The 26,347-nt window shown below is 35.8% G+C and overlaps 1 protein-coding gene across 1 annotated transcript in view; it reads right to left on the bottom strand.

Moving 5' to 3' along the window:
* The window catches only part of LOC150080841 (uncharacterized), an 852,072-nt gene that overhangs the window by 628,098 nt on the left and 197,627 nt on the right, over nucleotides 1-26,347 (bottom strand). The window contains exons 7-8 of the mRNA XM_090381010.1: nucleotides 23,577-23,654; nucleotides 4,283-4,345 (exon numbers count right to left, since the gene is read on the bottom strand). Coding sequence (XP_090237136.1) covers nucleotides 4,283-4,345; nucleotides 23,577-23,654 — 141 coding nt within the window. The remainder of the gene's footprint in view (nucleotides 1-4,282; nucleotides 4,346-23,576; nucleotides 23,655-26,347) is intronic.

Genomic DNA, 26,347 nt, shown 5'->3' with positions numbered 1-26,347 from the left:
TTAAACCATGCTAACAATAAAATGCTAAATTTGGAATTTATTTTATTTTATTTTTTTTTGTAATTATATAAGTAAGGGCATTGATATTATATTATAATTCAACTACAAACAGAAAACAGATGAGTATTTAAATATATAATAATCATTTCATCAATTCATTTTTAATATATCTTACTAGAGTGGTGTATAGCTGAGATCACTCAGTACCACATATTGTTGCACATTGCTGTATATAAAAATAGTTTTAAATTAACAATTAATTATAAATAATGTGTAATATTTAACACATTATTTATATACAGTAGCATCACACACACACTTTCATATCATAAAACATATGCTGTTTCATATTAAAAACTGAAGAATTCATATCCACATCTTTACATTCCTTGAAACACTTGAGTGGTAAACCTTAGAGCCATAAATCCAATTGTATTTTATGAAAAAATCAGTGAGACTACTGAAACATCAAATACTGATTATCAGTGCCTTTGCATTAAGTATAACTTAAATTCATTAGTCAGAAAATCTTCATAAAAAATAACCAATTATGGGTACCTTAAACTGAAATGGGAAGTATTTACAGTATTAATGCTAACAAAAATAAGCTGAACATTTAACTATGCAATCATACATCTATTTGCAGATTTTCCATAGAAAGTCTATCTTTAAAAAAATTTCAATATTAACTTATGCTGCAACATAAAAGTTACTGTTTTATTTATTCAATTAATTCATCTATGTTGAATTTTTAAAAGAAGAGTTTAAAAGGCTTTTAAGATTTCAGCAATTTCTTAACTTAAATTAAATTTAATTTAACTTAACTTAAATTTCTTAAAAATCTTTATCAGCAAAAGTTTAAATATATAAATACCAGCAGGACACCATGCTTACAAACTGAAGTTTGCATCAGATAATGTCCTCTGTGACAGTACGGTGGTTTCACCGCTTGTTATTCATTTGGAAAGGTCTCAGTTCGAGTCCTCTTGATGATCAGATGAATTTCTAAAGGCACCTTTCAATGGAGGCAGTAGGTGACCAATCTCAGGGAATCAGCTGTAGTTAGCAAACCCCAGGAAGTTATCTGTAGTTAACCAATCTTGGAATAGATTTTCCCTGTGAGCTATTCCAAGATTTTCAGCCTGCCCAACATGCAAATTGGTCCATTAACATACATTCGTAAAGACATAATACACAATGGTGCAATACAGTCTAGACTGCTGATGAGCAGTCTAGACCATATTGCACCACTGCATCCTAAAACCCAAAAACAGAATAATTATGAATAATAGAAGACACAAAATGCAGAACAGATGTAAAATTCATCGCTGATAGAATTATGCAAATGACGCTAAAGACAAGTAAAAAAATTGAGAATGAAAATTATTTTGGTTTATGCACCCACCACAAGTTAGTATATAATGAAGATTATTATCTATTTATAATAATAATTTATAAATAGATAAGATTTATAAATTTATAAAAAAACTAAAAAATTATTACACAAGGAAAAAGGTATTTCCTTGTGTATTTCAATATTGTATTGGTGATTTTAATGCTGATACACTTTATCAACACTGATAAAGTGTTGAAAAATGAAAGCAACAAGAAAACAGTAGTTGGTATTAATGGTTATTCTAAAAAAAAAAAAAAAAAAAAAAATAGGGGGGGGGGGAGAATGTTAGTAAAATTTTCAGCTAATACAACAAATATTTAATTCAAAATGCCAGATTGGACCTGAAAATATCCAGGTAAAATAAATAAAGATAAAACTAATTTCATATTTATAAATATGTATACAGTCAATAAAATAAGAACCAGTAAAAAGTAAATTTCTGATAAGCAAAATTATATTAAATACAAAATTTGAAAGAGAAACGCTGACAATATCTGTAATTAAAAATATAAACGCAGATAATTTCAGAATAAAAAAGGAAAAGTTTAAAGGAGTTAAGTTAGCACTTTAGTCCTGTTACAAACATTTAAGAATACCAAGGAATATAATAACAGACTCAGAAAGAAATAAAAGAACTTTCAAATAAAATTGAGGAGCTACCAAGAAAGGGAAAATTGGAGAGGACATTCTTAAGCTAATGGAAAGGAGAAGAAAGAAGAAGCAAGGTCTGATAGGAATACCAAATGGAGTATACAAAACTCAGTAAAACCATAAGGGGGGGGAATCAGAGATCACATACCAAAATGTGGCAAGAGATGGCATAATGGACTCAAAAAAAACTTACAAAGACATAAGAGAAGGAAGAAAGCAAAATACAAAATCAAAAGAATAAGGTAACAATAAACAGTGAAAAAATTAACAGAAATAGGTTTTTTTTATAGTTTTCCAAGAACTATAAAAAAAAAAAGCAATAGGAGGGAAGAATAAACCTTGCCAATAACTAATAGAAGTTGAATTTGCAATGAAAAGAAGTGCAAAAAGGACACAGCACAAGGACTAAAACAACACTAACCATTATATTCATACAATGCCTAAAATCAGGATAGCTATCCTAACCTTAGAAACATAAGAGGGATAACAGATTTTAGAAACAAGGATACAAAATAGACCTATCGGTTTGTTTATCACTACATATAAAATTTCTACCAAAATAAGTAGAAATTTCAATCTATCTTAAATTTCATCCAATTACAAGAGAATAAACAGAATTCAGAAAGTATTACTCAAAAATAGATCACCTACATATAATAAACAAAATATTACAACAAACACAAGAATTCAAAATTCCTTTTAAGTTTACATTTTAGAGATTATGAGAAAGCATTTGAATCAATAATCAAAACAGACATGTTAAAGACCAAGGAAATAAAAATGCTACCAAACAATTAGGGAAATTCACCAGTCATACATTTCAAATAAAAAAATGAATTAGAGGGTAACAGTAGATGCAATAAAAATAGAAATAAAATGCAATAACCAAAAAATTCTGCTGATCAGTATTAGAAAGCATTTAAAAAATTAGAAGAGAATAAAGAAATTCAAATAGAAAGTATCTTAATATTTACTTTCTATTGCCAAACCTATTTAATACCATTAGCAAATATTTCTGAGAAACCAGAGAAGGCAATATAAGAATTAGGAGAAGAAATCATGAAAGTGGGGTTTAAGATGCAGACAAAAAACCAAAATAATATACAATTAATATGAAATTCCAAAAAATAATAAAAATTAACACTAATAATAGAAATAATAGAAATCACAAAATGGTCAATAAATAAAAATCTGGTCCAATATATAACAAATTAAGCAGGACAATATGATCAGATCCAGGCAAAACAATGGTTGAATGGGGTATATACAGAATGGAATACTGTATAGAAGTTTAAAGGCTACAACTTAAAAAGGAAACAAAATTCCTTGGAAGTGTGAAAAGAAGACTGTTTGGGTTATGCATGAGCAGGGAAAACAAGGAAAGTTATGCAAGGAAAACAATTAAAAAACAATTTTTTAATAGTTTTCAATTTATTTTTTACTGTAATCATTTTTGGTTTGATGTTATATTAAGTTTTAATTTCTGGAGAGTATCATACGGAAGTGTTCTACATATATGGAGGTAAATTTCTGTTATTCTTCTACAAATATTGAAATCAATGTAGAACTTATTGAGCATCATAGCTCTGGTTTATACTATCAAACTAGTGAACTTAAAGTATGAACTTCAAAATAACAGATGAAACCACTTCATTTCTTCACCTAGGAGTCCAGAATGCCGGCCAAAACATGAGAACAAAGCCCTTTCTCTTGCATTGGAGGTGTCACCTTCCAGAATGACACAGTGGATCTTGATGATTATGATGATTAACACTTGAAATTTATCTCTTCTTCATCTAGCACAGGCTGTATCCTCAAACCCCCTCCTCCACAGGATTCCAAATTAAATGGCACAGCATGATAAATAACTAACTCAAGACAGACAAAAATACTCTCTCTAAAAGCCACCTTAACATTGATTCCTCAAGTATAACTATTTTTGCAATCTTTCTTTTCTTTTCTATTAACATTATAATTTTAGTGAATGATTTTGAGTAGTCAACTATATTCTAATAAGTACGCAATATGCAATTAAGAGGTGGTATCTCTCACCCACTCATTTGTCAAAACCTTGATATCTGAAAAAATTTAATTTTGAATATCAAGGATATCAAAACATTGATATCCTTGATATTCAAAATTAAATTGCAGATGTCTAGAATAGATAACTGAAAGTTAAATGACAGATTACTAGAAAAGTTATTTGTTTGTACTTCTAAATATTCCCATACTTACCAAAAATCCATGATCTCCAATGAAACCTTTCTCTCCATTATATCCAGGAAAACCAACATTTCCCTATTTTACAATTTAAAAAAAAGGTTCCTCATTACTCTAGCAAATAAAAACAAGTTGATTTATTATTATTATTATTATGAGCCATATGGTATAAGGAAGCCTGAAGCTTATGCTGCACCAGCCAAAAAAAAAAAAAAATTCTGAATTACCCTGAGAGAGAGAGAGAGAGAGAGAGAGAGAGAGAGAGAGAGAGAGAGAGAGAGAGAGAGAGAGAGAGAGAGAGAGAGAGAGTCAGAAGTAGAAGGGAATCACCAAGAAAGAGAAGAATGATGATATCCAGCTCAGGACCCTGTGTGTGCCAAATACTCACCAGATGTGAGCCCCTGGGGTTAATTAAACATATATAAAGTTTGAACTGTACACATCTGTACACAGATCGAACTTTGCAACAACAGTTACAAAGTTTGATCCATGAAACTCGATAACAGTAAAATTAAACCAATAATTGCAGAATTTATAGAATTCTCATTTTGCTACATCACATCATATGTGATATAGCAAAATAATTACAATACTCTCTTTGTACAGATTAACATGGAGTGAAATGAGAAAGAAAAACAAAGTGTCTGTAAGAGCACTAAACAAAACTGAGCATTTGATTGAATGATTAATTGATCGAACATTTTCAAATTGCTCCAGCAATTCAGAATTAGCAGTTGATCAAGGCAGTCAAGCAACCAAGTCACTGAAGTCTTATCAGCAAACAAAAAGTGATCCTGAGAAAAACTAGTATTGCACCCAGAATCACATCAAGATCTACAGCAGTGGTCTGTAACCTATGACTTGTGGTGACCCACAAGAATGTTTTTGTTGACACATTTGAGAAATTTTTTTTCAAAATAAAAAAAAGTTTTTTTACATTATAGATATAAGATTATTACAGTGCATATATGCATGTAATTTGTACAGGGAGGGGGTTTAAAAAAGATTTGTATTCACCCAGAAGTAGTTGTGATAGAAAGACGAAATTTTACTCTTTAGCAACCACACAAATGTTTGGTTTTCATCTGAGAGTTCATTTTTTTTTTTTTTATTTGCAGTACTGAATAAAATGAAGTGTCACAATGGATAAAGTGAAATACAGATCAGTGATTCAATTCTTCTTTCTGCAAGGGAAAAACACCAAAAACAATCCATGAAGAAATCGTTGCTGTTTATGGAGAAGACTGTCCAAGGTTAGTGTTGTTGCACATTGATATAAACAATTCAAATGTGAAAGAACCTCAGTACCTGATAAAGAAATGCAGGATGCCCAGCAACTGCTGTAATAGAAGAGAGTGTTGCAAAAATTAAGGCATTAATCCTGGAAGATCACTGTATTAGCATCAAAGAACTAGCCGCAGAGCTCCAAATTAGTGTAGAGTCTGTGGTGAACATCATTCATCAACAGGCGCATATGAGTAAAGTGTCTGCTAGATGGGTTCCCAGACATCTGATTCCCTTACCAGGAAGAAAGAACACAACGAGTGAATGTAACATTATTGACATGCCAGGAAAAAGCAAGAAGAGTTTTTTCATGGCTGATGGATGAAACTTGGATCCATCATTATGATGATCCCAAAACTAAACAAATGTCAAAACAATGGAAGCATGCATAATCACCACCTCCACCAAAAGGCAAAGGTGTAACCAAGTGCTGGCAAGGTGATGCCAGTTTTTTAGGATCAGCATGGTGTAATACTAATATATACTACCTTCGAAAGGGCTGTACTCTGACAGCGAAATATTATTCCAACCTCATCATAATGTTGCGTGCTGCTATAAAAGAAAAAAGATGGGGAAAGTTGTCAAAAGGTGTGCACCTACTCCATGATAACGTCCCTGCTCATTCCTCGCATACTACAATGTGTGCCCACAAATGTGGTTGCCACAGCTGGCTTATTATCCCCAACCTTGCCCTTGCACCCTCGGATTTCTTCCTCTTCCCTGCCCTGAAGTCCTTTCTTTGTGGAAAACATTTTGCTGCTGATGATGAGATGATTTCTGCTGTCAAGTCATGGTTTGAAGGAAAATAAGAGGAATTCTGCAAAACTGGCCTGCAGAACTGTATTGAGAGGCAGCAAAAATTCTGGTGACTTCCAGAATTTTTGCCTTTTTATACGAAAAAGTGTAATACACTGTGTTTGTTTCAACCTTCTATCACACCTACTTTGGGGTGAATACAAATCTTTTTTGGAACCTCCCTATAATATCATAATAGAAGGATTGTTAAATTTGTTTGAATTTGAATATTGACCCATTAGCTGAAAACCCAGGATTAAATTGGCTAAAACTACCCACAATAAAAAAAGTTGATGACCACTGACCTAGAATGGTGATTTTCATTAGGAAACCAGGATTTTTATTTTTATTTTATTATAAAAATTATTTTAATTTTTATTATAAAAATTATAGTTTACATGACTGTTGAAAGATGTGTATTTTAAATCCAATCATATTAAATTATTTATTATAGTTGCATTTACTTATTACATTTATTACAGTTGTTATGCTTGGAATAACTCAATACTTAATTCCACATGAATTAGAAACATTCCCTTCATTACAATGACCATCAATGAAGAGAGAGCAGATGCTGTGATGCCAGAAGCTGTAAACAAAAGCTATTTTAATAGAATATATAGTTGAAAAGGATGCAAGGAAAGCAATCTCATACAGCATCAGCCAAAATAAAAATAAAAAAATGCAAATCACCTGTCTGTACCCTCTAATAATTTGCCTAGTAACCCCTGAAATTTATTCAAACTATTCACTTCCACAGCACTAGATGAAAGTTTGTTCAATAATCAACTATCCACTAGCTAATAGAAAATTTCTGCAGTACATCTATCCTGCAACCACTCTACCACAACTTAAATTTATGTCGCCCCCCCCCATATGTTGTGTTGTCTTAGCAAGAATAAAGATGCCATAAATATTTAGCTTTAAACACCTTAATAAGACCTCCTCACAGGTGCCTAGTTTTCAGACACTGCAATCTGCAAAATAAAAGCATTTCTTGGTAAGAGGATTATTAGTGAGATTAGAGTGGGAAACAAAAGAGTATGTTTTGTTTCCCACTCTAATCTCACTGTCCTTCTCTGCACTCATTCCTAGAGATCAACATCCTTCCTAAAATGAAGCTTTCAGACCTATATGCAACACTCAAGATGTGGCCTAACCAATTCCTTATACAATAGGATAATCACATATTTATCCCTGAAGGCAAAATTTTTGTGTATCATTGACAAAAAGACCATGGGCTGTGCTAACAAATCTGTCTGAACTCTCATAAACCTTCAAGGCTGACTGTACAATTAACATCATGTCTTTGTTCATTAAATACCACACAGTTAGTATATTCTTCTTGGATTACCACTACTCATATGCAATACCTTTCATTTCTCAATGTTAAACTTCAATTTCCACTTCTCAGATTATCTGCTAATTTTTCTAGATCTTGTGGCAGTAGCAACCCTGATTGAGGGTGATTAAGTGTCATTAATCACTCTACTAACCTTTACATCATCTGCAAACTTAGACATTAATTCTGATAAGCTTTCACCAGTACTATTAATAAATATGGAAAGCAACACCAGGCCCTGTTTGGATGTGATCACTGAAGACTGGAGTCTTATTATCATCATCATCTTCAACCACTGTCAATCCACTGCAGGATGAATGACTCCTCAACATGTTTCCAGCAACTGCAGTCTTATGCTTTCTGTTGCCATTGTACACCAGATATTTTACAATTTCATCAATCCACCTCATCTTTGCCTTTTCCTTGGGCATTTAGAGTCAAGCAGTATCAAATCCAAAATTTTTTGGCCCATTTTTCATCAGTTATTCTTGAGTAACCTTTCCATTTCCATTTTAAGTGCTTTGCTCTTTTAATGATGTCACAGGCCTTGGTTTGTTGGCAAATCCATGCACATTTTTCGGTCTCTTTTGGTTATGCTGAAAATTCGGCACTCCCTACTCTGTGTAACCTTCATTCTTAGTAAAGCTTTAGCATTCAATGCCCTTGTTTCACAAGCATATGTTAGGACAGGGAGGATAACATTTCATTTCATTTGAGACAGAGGGGAAAATTGATCTTGAAGCCTACAAGCTTTCCAAATGCTTCCAATCCCAATTTAATGTGCGGTTCAATTTCCATCAGTTGAAATTTCTTGTCCGAGGTAAGGATGAGTCCAAGGATGCTCTCATAATTATGGCTAAGGGTTTGCTTAGTTGCTTTGCTGCCTCCTTTAATATACTCCTATAATAATTTAACTTCAACAATTTCTCCTCCACTTTGCTCTCAGTTATTACAAAATCATTAAGCACCCTGCTACAATTTGACAACCTTCTGCCATTTTCAAACCTTAATAACTCCTCGTGTGAATGTAGATGCAAAATACTCATTCAGTTTGTTTGCTATCTGAGCAGGATCATCAACAGTCGAACCATCAACATCAAGTGGACCAATCAGATTCATCCCCTTCCTTTTAGAGTTTATATAACTAAAGTCCTTGCTGTGTTTCTTTGCATTCTTTGCCAAAGATTTCTCGTAATCTGCCTTCACTTGCCTAACTTCCTTTGTGATCTGATTACAGACTAGCTTATATCTGCCACAGGCTTCTGAGTCACTTGATAATTTATATGCATCCCATGCATTTTTCTTCTCTGTCACGAGTCTCATTAGTTCGTTTGATAACCATTTAGGCCTAAACCTTGAACAATATTTCTTAATAGGTATGAAACTTTTAGTAGCATCCACGATTAATTCCTTGAATGCTTCCCATTTAGAATTTACAGTTGATCCCACTGTACAGAATTTAAAAACTGTCTGAGACCACTGTACTCACCTTTATGGAAACAAAAACCCCTTTCCTTTATCCCTGAGTAATTATATCTTTAATTAAATCCCACATCAGTACACTGTGATCACTGCCACCTAGTGGTTCCTTTATCTGCAAATTCTTAATACCCGAATAATCACTGCTGATAACCAGATCAAGAGTATTACCCTCTCTGGGTGCCTCTCGAACATGCTATTGTTGGTCGAGGAACTCTCTGACTATCCTACAAGTGTTCAGGATTGCGACTTTCTGGTCTCCCAGGATTGCGATAGGTCTCCCAGCTGTTCGCTGGGAGACCTATTGCTGCTAGGCTCTTATGTAGGATCTTTGAACAATACCTCTGGTTGACATGATGATCGGGATGGTCGTTACTTGTTGCATATGCCACATCTCTTTGATCTCCTGTCTTAGGTTCGTGTACTTCCTTCTTCCTGATTTTTTCCCCATGGGTTTTCTGCAGGTTGCCAGTGTTGGGTACCGCTATGTCAATCAGCTAGGTAGCCTTTTACTTCTTGTCCACAAGGGTTATGTCCAATCTTTTATGCGAGATTGTCTTATGTGTTATTACAAATTATGATTGTGATATTAGGGTCCCATGTAAATGATTACATCTACCCATATTTACTTTTTCTGTAAGTTGCATGTGTTCTCTAGTCAATTTGCCTGTTTGCCGGATGAAAAAACCCCATTAGAAAACAGGCCTTGTGCGTTGGGTTGCATTATCATCATCACAGTTTCTTGTGATGACCGACTAACTGGTTAAAATAAAGTTATTAAAATAAAAATTATATATACATAAGATAAAACAGAAATAAAATAAGATAAAATCTTTAAAATACAATAAGATAAAAACATTAAAATACAATAAGATAAAAGAGTTAAAAAATATATAATAAAAGCTTTAAAATACATAGTAGCTTTCAAAGCAAAGTTATTTGTTATTCAGTTTTTTTTTTAGGAGCATTAGTAACTAAGGCCATATTGCTCTAGGGATATGCAGTGGTCATTCCCGCATCCTCCGTATTTGGTGGTCATGGGCTCGAACCCTGGTCTAATCAAGAAACGTGCTACGCACTGCTGCTCCTGCCCACCTGGCTACGGAGGCACCTCGAAGCAAAGTGCCTCTTCATCAGTAAGTCTGTGAATGGTGTACTTCAGTATATACTGATGGTTACAATAGCACAAGTCAGCTGGGCATGATCATGTATCACGAGTCTGGTGTCGGTAAAGCAGAATTACGTACACATGATGATCGCACTGCAATACAGGTGTAAGTGTATTCCCCTCGTCTGATTCATAGTACTATTATTGGTGGCTATGTGTATTGCTTCAAGTCATGAGTGCTGGTGGTAATCACATGAATAGTCGATGATTTCAATATCCCGTTGGGGGATCAAGATTGTGCTGCTCGACCCAATAATGTTCAGCGACTGTGGAGCATTCAAAATTAGTGGTTCGCAGAGCCACCTCATGCTCAGAAACTCGATCTTTCAATCTTCTACCAGACTCACCTACATAACACCCACCACAATCCAGACACATAATACGGTATACGGAACCACTCCATAGGAAAGGAGGTAATCACATGAATAGTCGATGATTTCAATATCCCGTTGGGGATCAAGATTGTGCTGCTCGACCCAATAATGTTCAGCGACTGTGGAGCATTCAAAATTAGTGGTTCGCAGAGCCACCTCATGCTCAGAAACTCGATCTTTCAATCTTCTACCAGACTCACCTACATAACACCCACCACAATCCAGACACATAATACGGTATACGGAACCACTCCATAGGAAAGGAGGAACAGGTGTTTTCACCTTAGAAATAATAGATTGTAATTTCCTCCCCGGAAGTTGCACACATCGTATATGATGGAGACACAAAATCCTGACAAGATGTTCCGATACGCCCTGATAGGGGATGTAGGTGGTAGAGATAAACTGATTGACGCGAGGCGGGTTAGATTTCGTAACAAATTCGTGAACCTGAAGCTCACATCTCTATCTAGAACATGAGGTGGATAGCCGCAATTTGAAATCCCTGCCCTAATTTTAGAAATCTCTAACTGCCTGTCACCAGTCGAATCTGTTATTACAAATTATGATTGTGATATTAGGGTCCCATGTAAATGATTACATCTACCCATATTTACTTTGTCTGTAAGTTGCATGTGTTGCAGTGCATCCAAAGTGAAAAAAGCCCACTTAAGTTCCTCGCATTATTACAGTGCGACCCCAGTACAGCTTGTGGATTGGGATCTCCAGTACTGCCTGGGGTTCGTACTTGTAGTTCGGTACACTTTCTTCGATTAACTGGTATTTCCATGCTAGCTTCTGATGTATTATCCTGGCTACCTGGTCATGTCTATGAGTGTACTCAGTCTAGGTGATCACTTTGCATCCCACAATGATGTGTTGGAACGTTTCTGAGGACGTGCCTTTGGACACTCCAGGCTCCTTAGCAATGTAATTTCTATAGTTCCTGGTGTTGATTACCTGGTCTTGGATGGCGAGCATGAATCCTTCAGTCTCGGGGAAGAGCATCCCACTCATGAGCCACGCATTTGGAGCAGTTTTATCTCTGTGATCTTATGGGGATCATTGTAGTGTCTGTCGTGGAATGTCTTCTCTGCCCATCTTTCTAGCTTCGTTTGTGCCTCCTGGTTGGGAGGGGTCTCCTCGCATAGGTTGAGTGGGGTATACCGCTTGTCTATCTTCCTTATGGCCTGTGGAGTGCTGCTGTGTGTTTCTGGAAGTAATCCTTCATGTTAGCAATCACTATGTCTTCTGTTGCTCAATGAGGTCTATCATGCTCCTTCCTCCATCTTTCCATGCAATTGTCAGTCTCTCCACGGCTAATTTCTGGTGATGTTGGCGGCTCTTGGTCATCATTGTCCTTGTCTTTCTCATGATATCCTCCAGCTCAGTGTTAGTCCAATCTATGACCCCGAAGGAGTATGTTAGCACTGGGATTGCATAGATGTTTATGGCTTTAACTGTGTTCCTCCATTCAGCTTTGCTTTCAGCAGGCTTCTGAGTCTCTGATAGTATTTTTCGGTCAGGCAGGCCTAAATTTCCTTGTGCTGTAACTGCTGAGCCTGCCCAAGTATTTGAAGGCCTCTCCCTCTTCCATGGCTTCGATCTCTTTACCAGTGTGTAGTTGGTAGTTTCGGTTGACTAATTTTCCCTGGTGCAATCTGTGTGTCTTGCAATATTATTATTATTATGGTGCGAGGAAGCCTAAGGCTTATGCTGCACCAGCTGAAAGAAAAATTACTGAGTTACCTTGAGAGAGAGAGAGAGAGAGAGAGAGAGAGAGAGAGAGAGAGAGAGAGAGAGAACAAAAGTCAGAAGTAGAATGGAATCACCAAGAAAGAGGAGAATGATGATATCCAGCTCAGGACCCTGGGTGTGCCAAGCCCATACTCATCAGATGTCAACCCCTGGGATTAGTCCAAAAAGACTAACCCCAGGGCCTCACTGATAACCATTCTGTCTTCTCACATTCAACCATCCCTTGCTATGGATAAAAGAATGGACATTATCATTAGCATTAGTAGAGATTCATGATGCAAGAAAGGAAGCTTATACAGCATCAGCCAAAAAAAAAAAAAAAAAAACACATTTCTCATTTCACTGATTCATTCATTCCAAATGTTTGTCTAGTTCTGACATGAATTTATTCGAGCTATCAACTTCCACAACATCAGATGGAAGTTTGTTCCAGCAATCAAACTTCCGCACATCTATTCTACAATTGTCTTTCCTCAGCTTAAATCTATGCCCCCTCAAGTTTGTAATCTGAAAAAGAGGAAGAATCCATTCAAGGCCTTATACATCTCAATCAGATTGCCTTGCAAGTGCCTAGAGTCTCCAGAAGTTGCTTGTTATTTTATTGTTATTTGGTTTTTTTTGCAGGAGCATTAGCAACTAAGGCCATATTGCTCCGGGATATGCGGTGGTCATTCCCTAACCTTTCCACATCCTCTGTATTTGGTGGTGACAGGCTTGAACCCCAGTCTAATCATGAAGCGTGTGCTACACACTGCTGCTCCTTCCCACCTGGCTATGGAGGCACCTCCAGAAGTTGCAATTTGCAGAACTTAAATGAAATTAAGAACTTAACATCATAAGAGCACCCCTTTGTTCCCTTCACCAGTCTTGTTGCCCTTCTCTGTACTCATTTTACCAACTCTACATCCTTCCTAAAATCAGACTTCCAGACCTGTACTCATGGTGTGGCCTGACCATTGCCTTATACAAGGAAATAATCACCTTCTTATCCCTCTCGCAAAATTCCTGTATATCATTGAGAAGACTCCATGACCTACTCTAGCAAGCACGTCTGCACTGCTCAGAAAACTTCATATCTTACTGCACAATTACCCCCAGGTCTCTTTCATTCTCCACTACCCTGAGTGTAACACCACATAGTTGGTACATTTCTCTGTGGTTACTGCTACCCATATGTAGTGCTTGGCATTTGTCAATGTTAAACTTCAGTTGCCACTTCTCAGCCCATCTACCCAACTATTCCAGATCCTGTTGCAGCAGCATACTGTCATTACTGTTACTGATAACCTTGCCAACCTTTGTATCATCTGCAAACTTTGTGACCACATCATAGTATCCAATCAAATTGGTTCCGCTTGACAATACTTCCGCTTGACAAATCCATGCTGTGTCTGAATTATTACTGCTGTTTTGTCTAGATGATCCTGCAATGCTTCTTTAACCAGTGACTCCATTATTTTCCCTTGAAACAGAAGTCAAACTAACAGGTCTGTAAATAATTGTGTCACCCTTTGATCCCCATTTGTGAACTGGAGATACATTTGCACATCTTCAATCCGTGGGGATTTCCCCCCCCTCCGAGTCCAAGGAAGCTCTCATAATTATGGCTAAGGGTTTGGATACATCCTTTTACACCTCCTTTAATATAATTGGATAGATCCCATCTACCCCAGGTGCCTTTTCTTATGTTTAACGTCAACAATTTCTCCTCCACTTTGCTCTCAGTTATTACAAAATTATTAAACTCCTTGTTAGAGTTTGATAAACATCTGGCCCTCTCCTCCTTGAATAACTCATGTGTGAATGTAGATGCAAAATACTCATTTAGTTCAGCAACTATATGAGAATGATCATCTACAGTCAAACTATTGATATCAAGTGGACCAATCTGATTCATTCCCTTCCTCTTACAGTTTATATAACTAAAAAAGTCTTTGCTGTTTTTCTTTGCATCCTTTGCCAAAGATTTTTCAAAAATTGCCTTCATTTTCCTGACCTCCTTTGTGACTTGATTACAGACTAGCTTGTATCTACCATAGGCTTCTGTGTTGCTTGACAATTTATGTGCATCCCAATCGTTTTTTCTTCTCTGTCACGAATCTCATTAATTCATCTGACATCCATTTGGGCCTAAACCTAGAGCAGTATTTCTTGGAACAAAAAGCCTAGTAGCTTCCAAAATTACTTCCTTGAATGCTTCCCATTTAGAATTTGCTGTTGGTAACATCAGGTTGTTCCCACTGTATAGAACCTAAAAAAATCTATGAGACCACTGTAGTCACCTTTAGAAAAGCAAAAACCCTTCCCTTTACCCCTGATGGTAGTTACATCTTTAAGTAAATCCCACATCAGTACACTGTGATCACTGCCACCTAGTGGTTCCTTTATCTGCAAATTCTTAATGCATAACGAATCACTACTGATTATCAGATCAAGAGTATTACTCCCTCTTGTTGCCTCTCTAACATGCTGCTGTAGAAAACAATCATCCAATAAATCCACAAAAGTCTTGCTAGTGTGTGAGTGACTCAGTAAATCAGAAGACACTCTGATTTACTGACCCACTCTATTTCTCTGTATAATTGTTCATTGTACTCATCGGAGTCATTAGGCCTAATAACAAACTCCTACCCTCATTTTTGCTTTCCCAGTGCTTATGTCACACCATGCTGACTCATCATTGCACTGTCCACCCATGTCAACTGGATGCACTTCCCTAGATTTAGTGTTTTTTTAACTAATAGCATAACCCCTCCTCCCTTCCTATCCTGTCTATTCTTCCTGTACCTATTGTACTCCCCAAATTCCAATTCTGCATTCCTTATATCTGAGTGGCACCACAACTCTGATATCACAACAATATCCACCTTGGATGTCTTAACCAGCACTTCAAATTGATCAAATTTATTTACTATACTCCTAGCATTGATGTACATGCAAGTATACATGCACCTGTTGTTACTCTTAATTACTCTAACACAGCCCATGTATTTACTTGTTTTATGACCCCCAGCAGTTCCTAAAATCCCCAGCAACTGGCTTTCAGGGCTGCTCCTCATTTCAATAGAAATAGTGCAAAGAATCATTTCCACCTCTCCCTGCGGCTACTGTTAATCTATTAGTCTGTGAATCCCTCCCCCAAGCTACCAATTTTCCGACCCACCTAACATTGCCTCAATAGCATCAGCAAATATTCTTGCACCCCTTCTACTTAAGTGTATCCCATCCCTGTAGAAGCAATCTCTCCTGTTAACAAGCACAGACCAAGCAGAGAAAAATTCTACTCTATGATCCCTGCACAATCTCTCCAGGGCTGAACTGATTGATGAGGCTCTCATCATATACTCTCTCCTGTAGAATCTGGACAGGATTGCTAAACATGTGGGAGAAGCCCCTTAACAAATCTATGCTGTGACTAACATAAAACTTCATTCCTGTCTAGATGATCCAGCATTACTCCTTTAACCAGTGAATTCATTATTTGTCCTGGAACAGAAGACAATCTTACAGGTCTTTAATTACTCACTTCACACTTTGATACCCCTTTGTGAATTGGGGATACATTTGTGCACATCCAAGTCCATAAGGAACTTCCAGAATCCATGGCTGCTCTCATAATTATGACTAAAGATTTGTTGATATCTTTTTCCGCCTCTCTCAATAAAAAGGAATAAATCCGATCCATCACATCTGTTATTTACATTTTTTTCAGCATTTTCTCTTTCACTTTCCTCTCAGTTAACATCGAATCATTTAGTTGCCTGTAATTTGATATACAGCATTCTCATACTTAAATTGCTTATTTCATTATTAGTAGTAGTTGTGGCAGTGTTGGTGGCAAAGATGCAAGAAAGCAAATACAGCATCAACAAAAAAAAAGCCAACACTTCCCATTTCATATGTGAACATAGAAGCCAAATATCTTTTCAGGTTGTCAATAACCTCAGCAGGACCATCGGCTGTTTTATCATTCATATCTAGAATACCAATGTGATTCATCCCTTTCCTTCTAGTGTTTCCATAAGTAAATAAGTCTTCGTATTCTTTGTCAGATTCCTCTTGTAATTTACCTTAGCTTGCCTAACCCATTTTGTGACTTGACTGCAGACTATTTTATATCTAACTCCAGGTTTCTGTATCTCCTGATCATCTCTGAATGCTTCCTACTTAGACTTCTCTGTTGGTAACATTATCAGTTGGTCACACTGAATAGGTTTGAAAAATTATTGAAAATCACTGTAGTCACTTTTCCCTTGACAATAGCTACATTTTTAAGGTAAATCCTACATTAATATACTTTGATCCTGTTAACAGTTAACTACTTTGATCCTGTTAACTACTAGCTACCTAGTAGTTCTTTTTTTTTTTTTATAGATTCTTAATGCATGACTGGTTGCCTCTTTAATTTTTTTTTCTTATGAAAATTTCAAACAAGAAAGGTAATAGAACCTATAGTACTTAGTTACTGTGGAAGGATTAAAGATTTAAAAGATGAAAGAAGATACTTGTTGACATTAGACTTGAATTTCTGTAGATTGTAATTTTCAGGAATTTCCAATAATCAAATCAAGAGTAATGCTTTCTCTCATTGCCTCTCTAATATGCTGGTGTAGAAAACAGCCATCCCTAAATCCACAAAATCCTTGCTACAGTATAAGTGACCAAAGCACAAGTTCCAGTCAACAGCTGGAAAGTTAAAATCCCTCAATGTAAGATATTATGATTTACTAGCTCACTCCAGTTGTCTGTATTCTGTTCATTATATTCATCACAGTCATTAGGCTATAATGCACTACTAATTTCTCATTTTTGTTTCATTTTGACTCAATATATGTGTGACACGAAACTAACTCAACATTATGCTGGTCACACTGGATGTAACCACTGACTTAGGTTTTATGTGCTTCTTAACTATGAGCATAACCCTTCCCCCTCTTATCCAGTTTACCTTTTCTGTACATAGAGTGCTAATCATCTACCAATTCTGCATTCATTAAGCCTGAGTGACACCATGTCTCTGATATCACTAACAATGTCTGTATTTGATGTTTTAACCAATACTTCAAATTCATCAAATTTATTTACTATGCTCCTAGTATTATACACACAAGTATACACACAAGTACAGATGCACCTGTATTTTACTCTTAGTAACCCTAACACAGCCAATGTATCTCGTGAAGATCTCTCCCCACCAGCAGGCTTTGTAATCCTTGACACCTTTCTTTCCAGTCTTTTGCATGTTCCAATAAAACAAGAGCAAAGCCCTGCACAGGAAAAATCCACCAACAGAACAGTCTGTGTTCCTAAACTTTCAAACCACAGTTTCACAATGTGATGCCAGGCCATCTCTAAACAACAACTGTGCCTAGCAAGTGACCTTACACTATGGAGGGCAATTAAAAAAGGACAGTGATATTGCTAAAGGTTCTGAGAGGAAAAATCAACCAGTAAAAACTTGGCCCAAAAAATTTTCTGTGTTCTTACACTTTTCTGTACACTTACCATTTATACCAAATCTGTTGAAATAACAACTAGTATTACTTGGAACATACACTACAGACCTCTTAGCTGATAAAGAACAAAGCATCCTTGTATCCTCCTTTTACTGTGTAGATTGTGATTATGTATGGAAAATCTAGTTTAGATGAAAATAGGTTTTTTGTCCAAATTAATTGTTCTCCTCATTATTAGTTTATGTAGACTAATAATTAGAAATATCTTTGATTAGAGAGCTGAATTTTAATTTAAGATGATTAATAGAAACAGGTTTTGTTAGAATGCAATGAATGGATGGATCCACTTGTTTGCTACATTGAGGATACCACTGGGCCCACAGAAAAACCCTGCAAATGTGTTTGTGTACTCTATGGAATGTTTGCCCATTGATGAACAAAATACACTCAAATGTCAAGGGAAAGGGGGGAAAATAACAGTACAACCCTCACCCGAAACCAACTGACTCTGCTATGGAATGAAAATAGTTCATAATGCCTTTTCCCATTATGGGAAGTGTCTTCTAGGTTCAACCATGTATTACATTCCTGATCACTGCTTCCATGATTTTCTTTACCACTGAAGTCAGACTGACCAATCAGTAGTTATCCTCTTCACTCTTAAAACCACCTTTATATATTGACAATACATTGGCACTTCTCCAATCCAAGGGAATCTCTCCTGAGTCCAGTGATGTCCTCATAATTAACCTTAATGATTCAATGAACTCTCTTGCCACCTATCTCAAAATTACAGGGTGTATACCATCAACTCTAGAAGTCTTACTCACCTTTAGACTGGAAAGTTTTTCCAATAAATAATCTTCTGAAATTTCAATATTGCTAGTTTCATAGTTTCATAGTGAGAAGATACTTTGCAGTTTAACTGGCAAAGTTCCTTCTCACTGTGTGGGATCATGCTTCTGTGAAAATCAATACAAACTACTGTGTTCATTTCATCTGCAACAACATCAGCTGGGTTATCTAAGACTTTTCCCGTAACCATTACACAAAGGACCAATCTGATTTGTTCTTCTCTTATTTGTATTCAGATATACAAACTCCTTGTCCCTATTCTTTGCTCTCTTCGCCAGCAATTCCTCATAATCTGCCGTTGCTAGTCTAGCCTTTTCTAGAAAAATTTGTGGCTGTTATAGGCTTCAGTATTTTTTTTTTATTGTTCTGTAACTTTTCTATGCATTCTTTTTTCTGCTCTATTAAATTGGACAGTTTGTTATTCATCCATCTCAGAATCATCCCCAAAATATATTTTATTCATCATCAGCCATTTTCAATCCACTGCAGGATGAAGGCCTCTCCAGCAACTTCCCAGTTCCTCCTCTTTTGTGCAATGGCCATCCATTTACTATCCATGAACTCAAGAATTTCATCTGTCCATTGTCCATCTTCATTGTTGTCTTCCAGGTTTTCTTTTAATTCCTCTTGGGTACCATTCTGTTATTTTCTTAGTCCATCTGACATCAAGTCTTTGAGCTATGTGTCCTGCCCAAGTCCATTTCAGTTCTTTAGTTTTTAAAAGAATGTCCTTTATTTGTGTTTGCTGCCTAATCCATGTGTTTCTCTTCTTATCCAACAGTCTTGATCCTAATATAATTTGTTCCATTCTTCACTGTGTAGTTTTCAGCTTCTCTTCCATTCTTTTGGTGAGTGCCCAAGTTTCACTTCCAAAAGTCAAGGTGGGGAGTATACATTGGTTCATTATATTATGTTTCAAACAAATTGGGATATCGTTCCTAAGTATGTGACTATATTTCCTGAATGCTATCCATCAAAATTCATTCTTCGTGACGTCCAGGCATTTATCATTATTACAGCTAACCACTTGTCCAAGATAAGTATAAGAATCAAGCTTTTCAATTTCTGTTCCTTCAACGATTATATCCCTTTCTGTGGCATTTACTTTTGTTTTAGCCATATTCATCTTTAGTGCAAAATCCATACTAACTCTGCATAACTGATTGAGATTTTCCTCTAATTCTTTGGGATCATGGCTTATGATCACAATGTCATCTGTAAATTGTAAATGGTTTAGGTACTCTCCATTCACATTGACTCCTTTCTGTGACCAGTCCAATTTTCTGAAAGCTTCTTCAAGAGCAGAAGTAAACAATTTCAGAGATATTGTCTCCCCTTGTGAAACTCCTTTCTCAATTTTTAATTTGCTACTGTCTTTGTCTAGTCCAATAAAGGAGGTAGTGTTCTCATATATTTTCTTCAAAATCATAATGTATGGGGTGTCTATGCCCTGTATTTGCAGTGCTCAAAACATTACCTTATGCTGTATGGAGCCAAATGCCTTTTCATAATCCACAAACGCAGACATAATGGTGTTTTATATTCATTTGCTTTCTCCATTAGCTGTGATATTATGTAAAGGTGATTCATAGTTGAGAATACTGACCTAAAGCCAGCTTGCTCTTTCAGTTGATTCTTGTCAAGTATTCTTTCTAATCTTACTAATTTCTAATCTAAATTAGTAATGATCCTTGTGAACAACTTGTAGATGTGCGACAACAAGCTAATTGGTCTATAATTTCCAATTTCTGATTTATCTCCTTTCTTATGCAGCAAAATTATGATTACAATATTCCACTCTTTAGGCATCATGCCTTTCCTAATGTATTTTGTGAAGAGTCTTGCCAGTTTCTGGGTCATATCTCTTTCTCCTAATTTTAACAACTCTACAGTAACTTCATCTTCACCCAGGGCTTCCCAAGTCTTCATTTTCTTCAATGCATGTTCTACCTCATCAGGAAGGATATCGGGTATGTCGTATGTGTTGCTAATTTGTGATCCATCTCCTCCATTGCTTGCATCATTTCCTCGCTCCTTATACAATTCTTTAATGTAGCCTTCTGCTATTTGAATTATGCCTTCTCTGTTTTTATATGCACACCATCTCTATTCATCAGTTTCAGCATCATTTGTCTTTCTGTATTACTGCTCACGACTGTCCTTTGTTTCCCCTTAATTCTTGTTCTACTTTTCTTGTCTTAAATCTTCTTATATCCTCTCTGAGTCTCTTTCTAATGGCTTTGCATAACTCAGTATACTCTATTTTGTCCTTGTCAGTGTTTATCTTGCTCTTTATTTGTCGTCTTCAGTTCATCATGGCAAGTGTTTCTTGACTAATTTTTTCTTCTTTGAATTTCTTTTTACCTATAAATTTCTCGGGTTTTATCACTTTCTAAAAATTGTTATATTCCTCATCGATACCTTGGTGCTGAAAGGTCTTCAGTAGCTCAAACTTGTTCTTAAGTTCCAGTACATACTGCTTTTTCTCCTCTTCTATTATCTCAAAAAACTTTGTATTATTTATTCGAGTCATTTTTTTCCCTTTCTTTTCTTATATCTCTATCAAGTGTGCATCTTACCATTCTGTGATCACTTCCAACATCTGATTCTTCATTCATTTTTCAGAATATATCTTCTGTTAGTGGGGATGAAGTCGATTTCATTAGTTGTTAATCCATTTCGGCTCTTCAATGTCCACATCTGTTCACCCTTTTCTTGAAAAATTGTGTTCATTCCTGATATTCCTCCAGATTATGCAAATTCTACAAGTCTTTCACCTCTTTCACTAATTCCAAAATTTCCTATCGTTTCCATTTCTGTGCTGTTTTTTCTTTTTCCAACCTTAGCATTGAAGTCTTCTAATGACAGAGTAGTAAGTTTTCTGTTCATCTAGAAGTCTCTCAATTTTTGTGTACATTTCTTCAACCTCTTTATCACCGTGGCTCGATGTTGGGGCGTACATCATTATAACCTTTAGTTTGTACCTTTTAGAAATCCTGAGTCTTGACACCCTCGGTGATATACTTTTGATTTCCAAAATCTTGTTTTTAATATCTTTATGGACCAGAAAGCCAACTCAACCTTTACTCTTTTTGCTGTTTCCATTAGTGTACACCGAAATTGAGGGACTTCTTGTTTCAGCTAAGCCAATGATATTCCAAGTCACATTTTCTAATTCCTTTTCTAGTTCTAATATCCTATCCTTACCGATGAGTGATTTTATGTTGTAACAGGCCAAGTTCAATTTCCGTGCATGGCAGCCTGGTTATACACAGAGATTCTTAGTCACCCTCTGCTTCCACTTTGATTCTCTTGTTGTTGTAAGAGCAGGAGGAGTGAAAGCCACTGGGGACTGAGGGCCATTTGTTTCATTGTGTTGTCATTTGCTATGTTGACCAGGCATCTTGAAGAGAACCGCTCTACACGTTCGTTGCCACCAGAGTGACCTAACGGGGCTTACCATCGAGAAGGTGTGCATGAGTGGATTTTAGAGGGGCAGACAAACCAGACTTCTCCTAAATCTTCTATAATAGAAAGATACTGCATCCATCAGTGTTTTAGACTGAGTGTCTGATAACACACAGAATGCCTGTTCCCCTCTAAGCCCCATATTTTCTTAATGGTATATAAATATAAACATTCACGATTATAGCTTTAAAGATATACCATAATTCTAATGTACTCATGCTCTGTGAGATATCTTCTCTGTTGATAGGTCATGTAGTACCCTAATCTGTCATTCTCCATTCCTGAAATTAAAGCACAATGCTTTGCCTTTAACAACTGCTCTCCCCCTCCATCATTCAACTTTTAGAACTTCATGATAATGGTTCCTGTACTGTTAGCCCTAGTTCGTGGGTGATGATGATCAGGTCCAGAATATTCTCACACTTAGTATTTTCCCTGACGTTCTGATACAAATAACAACCATCTAGTTGATTTTAAAATTTTGTTCCGCACTGTGTTTCCCTCCCTGCTCCAATCAATTAGGGGCAAATTGAAATCATCCATAAGACATTTACACCTTTCTTGCATATTTCATTTACATAGAGGCTCTCACCATAATCTTCACAATCTTTGGCTGCATATCACTTTCACTCTCATTACACCTTTGCTTCGAATCAACTCACACCACAGAGATTCTATACCAGCATGTGTAGCTTATAAATTTGAAAAGGCTTTCTTCATGAGAATGCTGCTTTGCATAACATGTACAACAGTATCCCTCTTATTATCTGATAGAATTATTTGTGTGTAGATACACATACAATTAAAAATGCTGTTTATTCTTGGCCAAATTTTACTAGCATTTATAACTGAAAATTTATGTATAAGTGGCTAATATACAACATGGAATAACTTTAATCTGTCAGAGGTTTTGATAAAATTTCTAAGGGCATTTCTAATTATCATTTTTGTTTTGATTACTAAAGCATTTTATTATTATTGTTTTTAATGACTGTCCACAATTTAAAAAGGTTTTTAAAATACAGAATGCTCCAGTAATGTGAACCAACAGAAAAGCTAATTTTTCTGAAGTTAAAAAATTAAAGAGGGAAACTGATAAATCTTAATTTGCATTTAAACAAAGATGTACTTAAATTATATTAAATAATAAAGAAATTTCTACTTATTCTCAAGATGGCCAGAAGAGTTAAAGCATGAATTCCAAAAGCTTTTAAATTATCTTAATAAAAATTAATCTGTTATCAAAAAACAATTCTTCAAAGGAAAAGGAAAGGGAAGAGAAGAAAAGAAGAGAACATTTAAAATGCACACAACTGACAAATCTACTCACTGGATAACCAGGCCTTCCTGGAACTCCAGGCTCCCCTTTAATTCCTAAAGAATTTATTCCTCCTTCACCAGGATCACCCTATAACATATATATAATGATTATCTATAAAGCTAGCAATATAAAATAAGTAATAAAATTATAATTTAATTAAAAATATAATTTAATAATAAATTGGATAATTTATTTTAACTTTTTTTTAATTCTAAACAAAGGTTTTCTACTTTTTTCATTGTTTATTAAAAACACAATAATGAACTTCCATAAACTAATTTAAAAAATCTTAAATTATACAGTATTTCTGCAATATCTTTACAGTTTTTTCATCCTATGAGCCACCTTTGTGAATAAGAAAGGACATTTACACATCTGTGTAAATTCCCTAGAATGGATGTGCAGAAATTTGCCTTTAGCCAGCGGTTGGTTAATTGCTGGAACAAACTTCCATCTGTCGTTGTGGAAGTTGATAGGTTAAATAAATTTAAGGAGGAACTGGACAAACACTTAGAGAGATTTGTTTTGTAATTTTTTTTTTTTTTTTTTGGCTGATGCCGCATAAGCTCATACACTTGCTTTCTTGCATCATATGCCATTACTACTACTACTACTACTACTACTACTATCTCCAATTTACAGAGACTCCACCTGAATCCAAGGATGCTCTCATTATAGTAGCTAAAGGTGTGTTAACCTCTTTTGCTGCTTCCTTCAATATAACTAGCCAGATCGCATTGATTCCTGGTGCTGCCTTGTTCACTTTTATTTACAGTAACTTCACTTCTGATCCTTTTTCAGAATCTGAAAGTCATTAAATTCACATTTAGTATTATATAGAATACTTGTATTCTCAAATTTAAATAAATCTTCATATGTGAATGTAATAATAGTAATAGTGGCATGTGATCCAAAAAAGCAAGCATATGAGCTTATGTAGTATAAGCCAAATAAAAAAAAATAAAAAAAAATCACACAAACATTCCCTCTAAATGTTTGTCCAGTTCCTCCTTGAATTTATTTAAGCTATCAACTTCCACAATGATAGATGGAAGTTTATTCCAGCAATTAACCACCTGCTGGTTGAAGGCAAATTTCCACACATCTATTCTACAACTGTCTTTCCTCAATTTGAATTTATGTTCCCTTAGGTTCGTAATTTGAGCAAGCGGAAGAATCCCATCAGAATTCAACGTGCTCAACCCATTCAAGGCCTTATACACCTCAATCAGATCACCTCGGAGGTGCCTAGTCTCTAGCTGTACCTGTGTGACGGGGAAGTGAGCAATTAAACAGATGAGGCAAAAAGCCAGCAGAGGGAGAAACAAAAACTAACAAAGTAGTGTGGAAAAGACACTAAACTTTATAATAGAAGAAACAAGTAGCGATAGTAGAGAAATAGAATCTTGATATTGCTTTTGGCCAGCCTAATTGCTCACTTCCTCATCACACAGGTACAGTTTCTGTTTATGAATTCACCCCCTTCCCACTTCAACTGAATATACACTGCATGTGAACATTCGGCTCTCTCCTTTGGTCCCCATTGACTTTTGTCTTCCGGTCCATAGAGACAGTAAGTTTTCTTGTTTTGCCCCCTCTCTTAGATTTCTTTGATTTTGTATTTAATTCTTTCTCCACAGGATTCTATCGGCATGAACTTATTTATTATTATTTTTTTTTATTTTTTTTTTTAAAGTTTATTTATTCTTTTATTCTTCCTTCTGGTCTCTGTCAGGTCGGCTATGATGTATACGTATACATTTTACATGTACATCATAACAGAAACAGAGACCTGGCTTATTGTAGTGGATCCTATGCTGCCAACCCCCAGATGAAGTAGTTAAAGTCTTAGGATACACAGCTTTAGGTACTTACAATAATTATGCTCATATTAATTGACTTTTATTTCAGGTAATTTGTTTTTTAGCACACAGGTTCTCTCAATTCTTCCATGGTTACTACACCTGATAGCTCAACTCCCCTACCAAATACACAATACACTGATAATTATCTTTTTGTCTATTTTTCATTATGGTTGCCGGTTTTTTCTACATTTACCATAGTACCTCGGATCCATAACCCAGTCATATATATTTTATATATTTTAATTTCTCATTCCTGTTTACTAAGACTTTCAGTAATTATTTCATTGCATCTTTATCATTATATATATATATATATATATATATATATAGAGAGAGAGAGAGAGAGAGAGAGAGAGAGAGAGAGAGAGATGAGTTAAGCACATAATATATGTGATTATTTAATACCTGAAGGAAACAGAATAGACTGGAAAACGTTGTGGACATGAGCCAGGCTGTTTGTTATTTGGTTTTTAGGAGCATTAGCAACTAAGGCCATATTGCTCTGGGGATATGCGGCGATCATTCCCTGACCTTTCCGCATCCTCTGTATATTGGTGGTCACAGGCTCGAACCCCGGTCTAATCAAGAAGCATGTGCTACACACTGCTGCTCCTGCCCACCTGGCTACGGAGGCACCATGGGCCAGGCAGTTAAAAATAAGTTTTATGATGAGAATTCAAGTGGGTTTAGTGAAAGGTATTAGTTTGAGAAGAGGTGAAGAATGACGTCGATATTGTAAACAAAAAAATACACATGGATTGGTCATCCAGAACAAAGTGGGATAATTCTGAAATTATAGCAAAATGCTCCATAGTTTTGAATTGGAGGAAAGATTTTGAAAGCAGAGAAATTTGATGAATTTCTCAAGAAGAGTATTCTTATTGTGGAAACAGGAAGTATAAGCTGCTTGTAGAG

This window comes from Mastigoproctus giganteus, chromosome 9 (assembly GCF_048544385.1).
Source record: "Mastigoproctus giganteus isolate SK-2022 chromosome 9, ASM4854438v1, whole genome shotgun sequence".
Lineage (NCBI taxonomy): Eukaryota > Metazoa > Arthropoda > Arachnida > Uropygi > Thelyphonidae > Mastigoproctus > Mastigoproctus giganteus.
This window is presented reverse-complemented; position numbering and strand designations above follow the sequence as displayed.